This window comes from Tinamus guttatus, unplaced genomic scaffold (assembly GCF_059628265.1).
Source record: "Tinamus guttatus ecotype Peru unplaced genomic scaffold, ASM5962826v1 Tinamus_guttatus_pri_ptg000525l, whole genome shotgun sequence".
In the NCBI taxonomy this organism is placed as follows: domain Eukaryota; kingdom Metazoa; phylum Chordata; class Aves; order Tinamiformes; family Tinamidae; genus Tinamus; species Tinamus guttatus.
Window position 1 is genome coordinate 1895807 of NW_028289059.1, and position 13122 is coordinate 1908928.

A 13122-nucleotide genomic window follows, 5' to 3' on the forward strand; every position below is an offset into this window, starting at 1 on the left:
TATGTACATATATCTTCTTCTTACATGTGTATATGTGCATCTTTTAAAATAGAGACAAAATTTCTCCTAAATGATTTCTGAACTATAAATGTGACTTCCTTTGTAAAGGTAACTCCGCCCCTCACCCCATATCCCATAAAAGGACTTGTGCAAATGCCTCAAATAAGGAAAAAACAGTCAAAATCTATGAACATGTAAACAGCAGAAAGACTCTGGCAAGAGAATTATGGATGGTCACAATCTTAGTAACAGAATATTCACATCACACTAATAAGAAGGATTGATAAGATTTCTGCAATATGACATTGCTTAATCTATTTCACCTCAGTAGGTTTTACCACTCACAGCACTGAGGTGACACTAAGTGCATCTACAGACTGACACTGGCAGCTATTTAAGGCAACCCAGAACACATACTGTCTTTGGACAGCAGCTTTTGCTGACCTTAGCAATCCCTTTGGAGTAGGTAAAAATAAATAATAATGATAATGATGAAATAAATCTTTTGGACTAAAAGACAGACTGTACAGATAAGTACACTCTGCTACAACACCAAAGGGATTTTCATAACTGACTCACGATATATGGTAATATACAGGTATTACATTATAACAATATTTACTCCAGGGGGGATGAGAGAAGTAAATTTTGTCTTGATACATCAACGTTTTGTCCCCTGCTTATATTTAGGTGAATTATTTTGGGAAAAGAAACATGAAAAAGAAAATTACGGATCATACTTTCCAGCTTGTGCTTTTACAGTTCCTAACATGCTGAAATCCTGGACCACAGAGGGACTCCGGGTATTTCCACACTTCAGAAACCTATGGAGCATAACCAAAATAGAGGTAAGGAGAATTCTACTTCAAAGGAAAAATAAAAATTAAAATCCAGAGGCTTTTTAAATCTAATTTCAGGTCAAACTCAAACCCACAGAGGGTACTGAAAAACTGCAAAGTTTATTTAATGCTTCTATTGTTCTTACACAAGGGACATAAAAGGTACTTTTCTATTCCACTCTGCTAAATTATTGCATAAGTTGTATCCTGCAAAGCAATCCCACACAACGTACAGAAAAATTCTGCTTTCAAAGCCTTGACTATGATCAATATGGGAATTCTTTGATTTCCCTGACAAAGTCCTGAGGTGCCCAGTTAGTTGTCAGAGTAAAATGGAAAGGGTTCAATTTCCATAGATTTTGATTTTAAAGATAATTGCTAAGAATTTCTCGTTTAACGTATAGTCACAGAGCCACACAGGCTGCTCAAACCAGGGTTCAGACAGGCTGCCCAGAGCCCTGAAAACCTCCAAGAACTGAGATTTCATCTCTCAGGGCAATTCATTCCAATGCTTAATTATCCTTGTGGGGATTTTCTCCCCAAATCAGTCAGACTCCCATGTTTCAATTTACAACCAGAGTTGCATCCTGCACTGTGCAGCTCCATATAGTGCCTAGATACGTTTTCTCTGAAACCTCTTTGCAAGCTGCTATTAAGTCCCCTCTAAACCTTCTCTTCGAGTTTTCCTCTGCCTCACCTCAAAAATTGGGCTGAAACAAGTTTTACTTTGTTAATAGTTTGATATATATATTATATATATATATATATATATTATTTTGAAATATGAAAAATAAGAAGTATTAGGCTGTGCAGGAGAACATGCTGGTTCCCAAGGAAATACCTTATCCAGGGGAATTAGGCTCCCCAGAGGACACTCAATATTTAGAGATTCCAGGATCTTTCCCCAGATCCTGGAAGTGCTGGCAGGCAAGCCAAGGGAAGGCAGCAGAACATGGAACCGAGATGAGGGTTCCCAAGTGCCATCTTCCTTGCAGTCCTGGCTAACATCATCTTAGTGGAAACGGAATACAGACTGAAGCCAATGACCATACACCTTTCCTCACCCAAAACTGCCCAAAGGCAGCCTGGGCCTTTAACCAAGGGCTCAGCTCAAGCGCCCTGATGTAGAAACTAAGGTCTGATGTAGAAGTTAAGGGAGAAAAGCTGGTCTGATCAGACTAGACGCTGATTTTCTCTGAGGCCCACCAGAATGACGCTGTGCTGAGACACTGCCATAGACAGTATATCCTGCGTGAAAATGCGCTGCTTGATGTTTTCATATGGGGTTACCAAAGGTATTTTCAGGCAGGATATACGAACACAGCTTATGGCAATGCTTCAACACAGCATTCAGGATCTCTTCCCAGTCACTTTAAGCTCTTTCAGTATATTTTAAATTATGCTTCCCTTCTTGTTTTGCTTTTTGCCTCCTTCTTTTAGCAGCACAAATCCTCAGGCTCGCAGGGCCTCCCAAACACATGACCCGCAGCCGCCGCTCAGCTCGGGGCCCCTCCGCACCACTACAGGCGCTAGGCCCTGGCTCCCCGCTCCGTACAGCGGCGGGGACGCTAAAGCCCCGCCGCCCGAACCGGCACGGCACGACATGGCACGGCACGGCAAGGCGCGACAGGGCACGACACGGCACGGCGCGACAGCGCAGAGCCGCCCCGCGGCTGCCGCCGGGCCGGTCCGACGCGGCCTCCCGGGCGCCACCGCCCCCCGCCGCCGCTCCCGCCTCGCAGCCCCTTCCCCCGGCCCGGCCCGGCCCAGCCCGGCCCGGCCCGGCCCGGCCCGGCCGCGGCTCTCACCGGCCCCAGCGCCCCTGGTGCCCCGGGCGCGGCGAGCAGCCCCACGGCAGCGACGGGGGCGGGCCGCGATGGGGCCTCCCCGCCCGCCCATCCGCCCGGCGCGGCGGCACCGCCCCGGCCCTGCCCGAAGGGGAGGCGCCTCGGCGGCCGCCCGGGCCCGCAGGCCGCGCCGGGGCCCACGGCCGGGCCGAGCCGGGCAGGGCCGGGCCGGGCCGGGCTGGACGGCGGCGCTGAAAGGCCGCGGGGCGGCCCACGAAGAGAAAGGGTTTTGGAAAACGCTAAATATACTGAGAGGCCTGTAATCATAGAGGCGCACGGTATTTGGCTGAAAGAGAAGAAAAGGAATGTTTGGAGGAATGAAAAATAACGTAAATTCAGACATGTCTGTTAGCGGTCAGTTGAGTGCGTCAGGGGTAACCAGCCGCGGAAGATGCAGTATTAGGAGGCAGAGCCAGGAAATGGGGCATCTGAGGCGCTCTGCCTGGCCCAGTTATCCAGGAAATGGGACAGAGGAGCCTTTGGATGAGCTTGGGAATGTTTCTGAATTCTGCTTGATCTTTCAAAGGGAAAATTACAGGATCGGATATTCTCCAGAGCCCTGCAGGCCACCCCACTTGGGCTGCTAGGCTCTCCATGTGCGTTAAATCCTGCAGAAGAAGCAGTGCCAGTATACGACTGCCTTGGGAATAATCTTCCCAGCAAAACTCAGCTTGGCCTCAGGAAGAGCCCAGAAATTGGGCAACATGCTCCTCCACCAAGCCTCGAGGTGCCTCCTGGCCATAGAGTGTATTTCTGCTATGGAAAATGTCTCAGTCATTGCTAGGATGTAGAAATAATCAGAACAGAACCTTACTAATTTCACAACCTAATAACACTCATAAAGAAATCAAATAAAATACAAATGCAGTTTGGTGAAGTTTATAAGTTTGAGACATCTATTTGTTTCAGAAAGGGTACGGAGGTGACTTCATGTTTCTTAAAGCATCCTCAAATGAGAGACAATGTAGTTTCCAAGATTAGCATGTCTACGTACATTTCTTTCATCAACTGATGAAAGAAAGAACCTCTTTTTCATTTGTATAAGTTAAAAGTTACTAAGAAAAGTATTCTGATAACATCCCTTCCTAATGGCCATCCTTTCATCTGCTGCAGGCTTGTTGTTTCATTCTAGCTCTCACATGCCATTTTGGTAAGCAACTACCCTCGCACTGAAGTGTCCTATGGCTTTTCTCCTAAAATAGCTAAGACAATCCGGTATGATCCCACTAGGTGGTGCACTAATGGCAGTGCCAGTCACTTCCCTTCTGAATTCAGGCCCTGCCTTGATTCCTATCTTAACATTTTTGTCACATTGGTTGATTCATTTCTCTCCATTGAATAACCTTTTTATAAAGTCTCACCTAAAGTCGGTTTTTCCTTCCCGGCAGGTAATACAGCTCTTGCTATCTGATTTTGAATACGTACTTCTAATTAAATGAGACATGACCCTGTGTCAGTGAGAATGCTTTATCTGTGAATCATCGTTCGAAAGCCTCTTTTTTACAGCTTGGATGTACAGTCACCATAAACACAGGTCAATGTTCGCTCTTATGCTACAGAAAAAAAGTATCAAATTGTTTTTGTAGAGATACTTGGTGCTTTATGGGCAAAATGCTGCTGCTGAAATGCTGCTAGTAGCTCAGGTAGCATTTGCAGTACCGTGACACCCCTTCCTCCCAGACCATGCCCCATGGGCGCCTCCTGCTCTCCGACTGTGTCTTTCCTCCTGCTCCTGCCCTTGCGTTTGGGCAGCTCCGGCTGTGTTTGGGCACACAGGGCCCTGGGCCGGCGGCCGCGGCGCAGGGGCTGCCTGTGGCCGGGAGCGGGCGGCTGCCCGCGCGTGACGCGCAGCGCCGCGGCAGGGAGGCGGCCCAAGCCCCCGCGCACCCTGCATGAGCGTCCTCCTTCCGAGGCGTGAGCGACGCGTAAGCGCGGCGTAATTCACCTTCTGGGCAGATTTCATTCTCTGCCATCACATTTCGTTTATGGCCCTTTGAATCTCAAATTTGCAGAGCGACATTGCTAGAATTTGCTACAAATAGCAAGCAGTCTAGCTGAATTTCTCAGGCACTTGTTATTAACGCATTTCATTAGGGTGAAGAATATTGCTGTTATTGCTGTTGTCTCTGCTTGATAATTTAATTAAACTATCACCTCAAAGAACTGAAACAAGATTATGTTCATTTCACACCCGATGCTGTACAAAACTATGATGTAAGATGGTTTCCAGCTGGAACAAGGTCATGGACTAATCATTTTGCCAAATTGTTTATGCAGCCTATTGGTTTAAACAACTGTACTGACTGTTTGTATGTTATTTAGGCTAATACCTATTCTTTAGCAGAGGTGATTAATTAAGTTTTAAATGAGTGGAGAAAAATTCTGTTCCCAATGTTATCAGTTGATAATGTTTTCTGAAAATGAAGTTCACTACCAAATTATTTTCAAAACTTTCTTTGCCTTTCTGTTCAGTTCTGCAAGACCATGTTACATTTTTGTCCACAGTAGTGAAAGAAGCTGATATTGATAGTATGGTATTTCAAAGCCTTCAGTCTTTAATTAAGAAGAACCTGCAGATGATAGATAATCTTACAAACTTGAGCCAAACCAAGATTTAAAATGATAAGGGGTTATACAGGACATAAAATCAAATGGCAATATTTTGTTTAGATAAAGAAATACAAGTATGTAGAAGGAAAGCTATTTGCTTCTAGTCCATAGAAGTCCTTAGATTTAATTCTCTGATAGAATCTAATAGATTTTCATTTTGAAATATGAGGTCATTGTTGAACAACAAAGCTTCATCATTTTAAAACTTATCATCACTTTTTTATGATTCACAAACACCGTCATTGCTATTTGCAATCACAGAGGAAAAAAAAAAGAAGGGATCACGACAGAGTCTGACTTTGTAAACCAAGCAGATATCAAAGGCAAAGGGGGGAGTTAGGAAGGCAAGTAAAGCATCAGTTAGGGCTGCTGAGAAACAAAGTGACCGGTTCAGCTCCTCCCTCTCTCTGTTTTTCAAGCCATCCAATGACATGAAAAGTCGAGCTTGAAGATGTGCCACCAGTGATCGCCTGATATTATGTGCAATATGGTGATATTGCCCTTATACTGTTGCATAGACAACCAATTCAGTAAGGTCCATCTATTCCTGTAGGACAAAAGAAATCCGTAAAGACATTAATTATGCAGGGAGACCCAGAAAATCTCCACTAGTTACGTGCACCTGTGGCATATACCCTGTCTCTTGAGGACTGATAGAAAATACTAAAACGAAACAAACAAACAAAACCCTCCTGAAACTCAGTGAAAATTCCTCTTCTCTGTTGCTTTGGCCAAAATCACTTCAGGAGGAGAAGGTGTCAATGAAGAGTGCTGCTAAGATAGGCCCAGACGTGTCCCTCCAGGCCCTCAGCAAGTTCGAGCTGAACACTAGCCTAAATCATCATAAATAAAATAAATATCAATAAAGTTCCCTAAAGCATCGTAATTGGCACTAGGCAACTGATTCATATTCTACATATCCACTGGCTACAATCAGAGTGTAAGTGACTACACTGGCCATTGCTATAAACTGTGCTTAGACATTTACCATAACTATAGACACCGACCTGGGTAGATTAATGTTAACAGCCTTAATCTTGAAACTCAACCCATAATCTAAGCCTTTAAAAATGTTATACTGCAGAATTCATATATATTCCTCTGGTAAAATCTCAATCTCTGTACCAATGCCATTCTGCATTTCTCTGTTCAGCTTGGTCGCTGAGTTTCATACAGGTCCACAGGCATATGCAGTACAATTTTGCCTTCCGATGCAGCTTGGAGCAGAGAGAGGAACAGTAGAAGACTCCTTGGTTTCTGTCCTAAGAAATAATGAAGATTAGTATTGCAAACTGCTGGACCAGCAGGCTCTGAGAGGTTGAAATTAGATTGAGTATCATGCTTAACTGCAGACATTAGGTTTCATGAATGTTTCAATTTAAAATACTGAACCATATTCTGTAGTCAGTTTGTCATTCAAGACATCCCTGAAAAAAACACATAAGCCCTGCTTTTCCTCTGTTTCTTCTCTCCTTCCTCCCCAAATTTGCTTTTAAATAAGTATCTTAAAATATATATACATATATTCTTTTTTTCTGACTGACTTTTAAGATTATGGACAAAACCCAAAGGATTTGAGATAATTGTTGTCATATCTGATGACAACATCCTGAAGCTCTAGCTCATTTGTACTACCAGTATGACGAAAATGAAAGCATTTTACTCTTTGCTTTATTACATATATTACAACATGCAGCTCCTACGCTAGTCATTTTACATTTTATTGTCATAATTTCTTACACTATATCTGCTGTGCAAATCCCTTTTTATATTTGCATACATTTAGGGCATGATTCAGATTTCTGTAGCTGCATACATGTACGATGTGATTCAGATTTCTGTAGCTCCCTGCTCTTTTTGTGTTTGTGAATTAGAAAATGAGGTTTGGCTGTAAGATGGAATGACCTCTTATTAGGAGGCATTTATATAATTTATAATATTATTAACATTAATAATAATAATTAAGCTGCTTTTGATATTTTATAGAGAAGAGTTTGTTCTGCTTTCTACCATTTAAAGTTTTTCTGTAAAAAATATACGTAGCAGTCTAGTGAGAGAAAAAAAACTCCACTGTGTGTAGTATAAAAATTTATCATACAGCTCACTGCTGAACAAAGGATTCAGCTTATCAGAAATCTCCAGCACTAAGATTAGCCCCAAGAAAAAACATAAAAATCACTGGAGAGAATGAATAATCTATACTGGCATTTTATGCTCAGCCCAAGTATGTAAGCATATGCTAGATTCCTCTTTTTGGAAACAAATTTTAAAAAATGAAATATTGATATTATTAAAAAAAAAAGAACTAAACATACAATATCATAGCATCATGTTAATGTCCAGAGTTTGAATACCTGGTGCAGTTCATGTCTTCCCTTTTCCCACTTCCACTCGCTATGTATAGTAGATAGAGGTAGAAAAGGTAAAGAGAAAGGTAACAAGTATGTTGAAAGGTAAGAAGAAGTCTTCTTACAAGCAGTGATTCAGCAGGCAAAGATTCTACAGGTTTCTACAGGTACAGCCCTGTAATTTAGGATCATACTTCCCAGAGGCAGCCTTTGATTCAGGGGCTGATCCCTGCATGCCAGGTCAATAATCTAAAAAATATCAGCATAACTCTGTTGTTGGCCAGTGGTTTGGTAAATCTCTGATCTCACCTGCAGTGGCACTTGTATGCTTTTTTGTGCTTAAAAAAACAGACACATGCCCTGTGTAACTTGCCAGATCACAACCTCTTTCTTCATTTAAAAATAAGTTAATTGCCTGTGAAAAAAAAAGGTATGTTCATAAACGAGTTGCTATTAGTTCAGGATATCTCAGGATCAATATGGGTGCGCTCTTTTTTTTCCCTTTCAAATAGATTACAATGCTTTAAACACTGTACATTATTGCACAACATTATTACAACAAACATAAGAGCTCAATAAGGCATGTGTGCCGGAGTAAGTGTTCTGGAAGGGAAAATGCAGGAAGGCATGGCCCGTTAGACCGGGGATCTACCCAAGCCACTGACTAACTGTGTAGTAAATAATATTCACGAGGAATGCTTTGCTGTGTGCATAACCTACATTATTGTCTACAGTGCATATGGTCATTCCTGGTACAAGTCTACTGTAGAAGTCCTGGAACAAAAGATTCCATGAGTTAGGACTAATTTTGCAGCCTTCCTGAACCAACGATACGAAAATACATAGATCAAGGGATTGCAGGCAGAATTAAAGTAAGCAAACCAGATTAGGATGTCAAAGAGAACTGGGGGAGTAATGAAGTCTAGAAGACTGTCTACCATGGTATCAATAGTAAAGGGCAACCAGCACAGGAGGTAGATTCCTACAGCTATACCAAGCGTCTTTGCTGCTTTCCTTTCACTCTTGGATGCCCCTACATGTAGTTGAGACCCGATGCTCTTATTCATGTTATTTATGAGTCTGGCTTGTTTGTTAGCAACAGCAAATATTTTTACATATAAAACTATCATTATGAGGCAAGGGAAGAAGAAAACTGGGAAATTCAACCAACCCCAGAGCTTATTGAACAGCAGCTGACAACTACCAACACAGGGCATGTCCTGTAAGAAATGGCCCAGTCCTTCTGTGATTGCTTTGGCATACAGGAAAACTGAGGTATAAACCATAGGGACTGCCCAGCCCACCCCAATGTAAATGCAGGCCACCCTTACGGTGAACTTAGTAGGGTAGAGCAAAGGGTCGCAGATAGCGTAATGCCGGTCAATGGAAATGAAACATAGATGAAATATGGAGGTCAAGCAAAAGACCGTGTCCAGAAAGGTGTGCAGCTTGCAGAAGTTGTCTCCGAAATACCAGCAGCTCTCTACAGATCGTATCGTGCTGAAGGGCAGCACGATCAGCCCGAGGAGGAGGTCAGCCAAGGCCAGGGAGAGGAGCAAGAAGTTAGTAGGGGTGTGCAGGGCTTTGAAATGGGAAACTACAACGACCACGAGCAGATTCCCCAGCACCGTGAGCAGCACGCAGAGGGCACAGGCCACATAAATGGCCAGCTGGATCCCAAAGGGGTGCAGGGTCCGAAAGCAGGAGCCGTTTGCCTCATAGCACAACGCCGGCATCATCCCCTCTCCTGGGCCAAGTCCCGGGGCTGGGGTCACGTCAGCCTTCCCAGGTCCCCAGGACCTTTTCCAGGATTCCCACAAACCTGGAAAAGCACTCAGCTTCCAGCAGAGCTGCCAGATGACTACCTGAAAAAAGATAATAAAAAAGCAGGTTAGAAAGAGAGATGCGTTTTTTAATCAAATGCTTTGTATTAGAGTAGTTGGACAGTTTCCATTTTTCAGGGGAAAATAAACCCATTTTACCTGGGTTATAATTCTATGAAAGTAAAGTAGTTTCAGACCAGATTAATGCATTCAATTTTTATGGCACCACTTCTGTTTACATTTTTGATTTGGGTTTCTTCATCCAGTCATGATAGTAACACTTAAAAAATATGCAGCAAAACTGGAGATGTATGAGCAAGCAGTAAATAAAGACAAGTTCTGCATTAAAAGAAAAAAAACAGTGCTGACTAGCAGTCATTGCAAGACAAAGCTCATTAAGGGATTTTAAAGCTGAATCTAGTATAAAAGTGCACCAATTCTTGTGAATTTCCCTGGAAATTAAATTCCCATTTAGTAAGGATTCTTTTTATTAAGCAGAAGGTCTGAAGTGATTACTATAAAACAAGTAATTTCTCATTGCAACAAAAAACTCTTCAGGGTAAGCTGCTCGTTTTGGAATATTTAACTGTGGAAATACACATGGATATCCATTGTGTTGATGTCACATAAATATATAGGAGAGCAGATAGAAAAACTATATACCCAAATATGGCCACTACTTTTTATTTAAGACATTGACATTTAAGTTTCAAACACAACTGTAAGATATTAAAGGATTACAATGGATTACTCCGTTACTCTGTTTAATAGAACAGACAACGATACGATTTTTAATAGTAAGATAGGTACGGTTAAGTACATGATGTTTTCTTGTACGTATTCTGTTTTTCTTGAAATGACTGGAATAATAGCTGGAAATTATTCCCACTTTCCCACCTTTCCCAGCAACAATAAACAACAGTAAATCTTTCCTAATTATTTTTCCGCAAGCTTTTACACCAAGACTACTTACAGTGAGATACTTGTTGTATAATGGGAGCTGTACTGAAATGTATTGAAACGCTCTTCCAAGCACATGCCTATCTCCTGTGTGGGTGCAGAGCATGAGATCAGTCAACACTTATATAACCCAGACGTACAAAGAGTCCCTATAGATGGCTAATTTACCTTAGGGGCATTAACGCTGTTGTTTATTTGGTAAAAATGCCATTTTCAAATAAGAAACTTAAACACACATGCTCAGGTGCTGTCAAAACTCTAAAGATTTCTTTTAAGGTTATTCTAATTTTCTTTCTTAGGATATTCCAGAAGCATAAACAGCTAATACTAGCTCATCCAGGAGAGCTGCTGATCATCACAATACAGAGGCCTCCCCTTCTCAAATGAGTCACATCTGCTACTCCCAAATTTTCCTTGCTTCCCTGTAGCAGTCCCCATTTCCACCCTGCAATAAATTAACAGAGGGACAGGTACAACAATCCTACCACTCTGGCAATTTGGTGATGTTTCTTTCATGCAGGACCTCCTCCAGCAGTGGAAATGTCTGTCTGTAGTATGATCTTGGGCATTAGCGCTCAAGCAAGACCAATATCACTCAGGAAATCCCCAGGTATCTCATCGAAGACAGAGTTTTAAAATTTGCTTCTGGCTTAGAGGATATTTTACAGATGCACAGACCCTCCGCTCCCGTCCCCTGCTCAGCCAGGGCAGCCCGGCCTCATGCCGGCTCCTGAAGGTCTCCGATCGCACATGCTGCAGAGCTTGGCTGCTTTCTTCCCTAGCCTGCAATTAGTCGGCTTTGCAAGCATCTCTAACGTGGCCTCCGTCCCGTTCTCTCTTCTTGGGATCTCTCCAGCTAGTAACTGGCCTGCCGCCTAACTCTGCTCCCTCTTGATGTTTTTGAGACATGAAGTCGCAAAGGCTGCTGAGGCCCAGCAAAGAGGCTGTCACAAAGAGGCTAAGAGCTGACTTCTTAATACAGGAAAAAGCTAAAGTTGTCGTCAGTTTTCCTTACATTTGCAGCTGCTTCCTCAGGTCTACAAGAGGACATAAGAAATAGCTTTATAATGGGAATCTAAGAATGTATGTAAGAGCAAGATATCTGAGGGTTTTTTTTCAGCTGTATTTCAACAGTTTAAGGTAGCATTTCTTCACTACTAAAACTCCCAGCGCAAGAAAATATAGACTGGGCATGGTTATATAAAGGACCAGGCTTAGTAGGAGACTTGCTGTAAAAATTGAAAGATGCTTCTTTTTTGTTCTTCTATTTTCACATTTTAATAGATGATCACTTAAGATTTTGGATAGTTCTTGATACTAATAATAGGTTTTATGTCCTTGGTGCTCTGCCATTGTCATTAGTTTTCATTCTTTCTGTATTTTGTATTGCGCCTCTTGCATATCTTTTTTTTCAGACCAAACTGCTAAATATCTTCCCAAAGTGAGTTTGTCCTGAATGTGAGAGAGAACAAAGGATTAAAGAGTTTCCAGGAAGGCCACCATCAGTGATCTTTTGCCATGACACTTTTGTTCACAGCATCCGAAATAGTCAGTCTGGATTAAATAAAATATAATAAAATAGAAGTCTCATAAGGCTATGGACTTACTAAGATGGCCTGTATTGAGGTAGTGAACATAAAACCGAAATCCTCTGCCATGTGTATTGCAGTCTTTGCTCTCCTCTGCACTAGTGAGTAGAGATTATCTCAGAAAAAGCAGGCCTATTAGTATATGAGTGCTTTATCACTACTGAAGAGGGATAGAACTGTATTTAAATTAAATGCTCATCCAAACTACCTTAAAGTTCTTCTAGGTGTGGAATGCAATCAGTTCACTGCAATCTCAAGAGGACAAGGGTTTCCACTTGAATAGTGAGTGATTTTCTTTATTTTTTCTGAGAAAGCAGCAGCATTTGGTTTCAGTTTCGTAATTATAGGAAGTTTTTTCGGCTGCAGCACTCGCAAGTAATTCTTCCACCCACTGTATACTACATTTACATAGCTCTTGCTTTTAAAATTTCCTCTTCATAGAACGTTTTCTATGTTCTGAGCATTCAGATGCCCATTCAATACACACCAGCATTCTTACAGGCACAATTAAAGCCTTGGTCCGTTAGCTGTGGTAGTTTAAAAAGTGTTGCAAAATTGAACTGATGATGGAGGGATTGGAACTTGCTGGCATTATCCTCATCTGTAGCATCTTTGCCCAAAATAATCAACTGAAAGATTAAGGCCCAGGATGTGGTAGGTTAAAGAAGAAGTCAAAAATCAACATTTTAGTTCAGAAAGCTAATAAAAAAGAATAGAGGAATGAATTTAAATATTTATCTGTCACCTTAGAAATTAAGAACTCATTATTTTTTTCCAGTTCTCGATTGTCTTACTCAACCTAAAATAAAATATTTTCTTTCACCTTATTGAACCTGTTATTCTTTTAGAGTCTGTTTTTTTGTTGTTTCCTGTTTATATCTACTTTGAAAGGAAAAATATCACCATAAGGTGAAATTTTTCAATATTTCATCATATTAAAAATATTCCTGCTCAGGATTTTTTTTCTGTCCAAACATTTTGCTGAATGTGATCCCAAACTGCATTGGCTGGTGAGATTCATATTTAGTGATGAGGCAAAGGAACTGCAAAAGAGATCACAAAAAAATCCCAAATACCCACCCATTTGACAGTGATATATGACACAC

The 13122-nt window shown here is 41.8% G+C and overlaps 2 protein-coding genes across 2 annotated transcripts in view; both read right to left on the reverse strand.

Annotated features, from left to right (window-relative positions):
• Nucleotides 1-2778, reverse strand: part of STX7 (syntaxin 7) — a 31989-nt gene extending 29211 nt beyond the window's left edge. Inside the window, exon 1 of the mRNA XM_088533888.1 lies at nucleotides 2648-2778. The gene's annotated coding sequence lies outside the window, so the exon portion shown is untranslated. The remainder of the gene's footprint in view (nucleotides 1-2647) is intronic.
• A 5609-nt stretch (nucleotides 2779-8387) lies between these two features.
• LOC104564423 (trace amine-associated receptor 5) lies at nucleotides 8388-11336 on the reverse strand. Its single transcript, XM_010211062.2, has 2 exons — nucleotides 11244-11336; nucleotides 8388-9509 (listed from the first exon to the last, which is right to left on the reverse strand). Exons 1-2 carry the CDS (start codon nucleotides 11334-11336, stop codon nucleotides 8388-8390), a joined length of 1215 nt encoding a protein of 404 aa, XP_010209364.2.
• Nucleotides 11337-13122: the final 1786 nt, after the last annotated feature.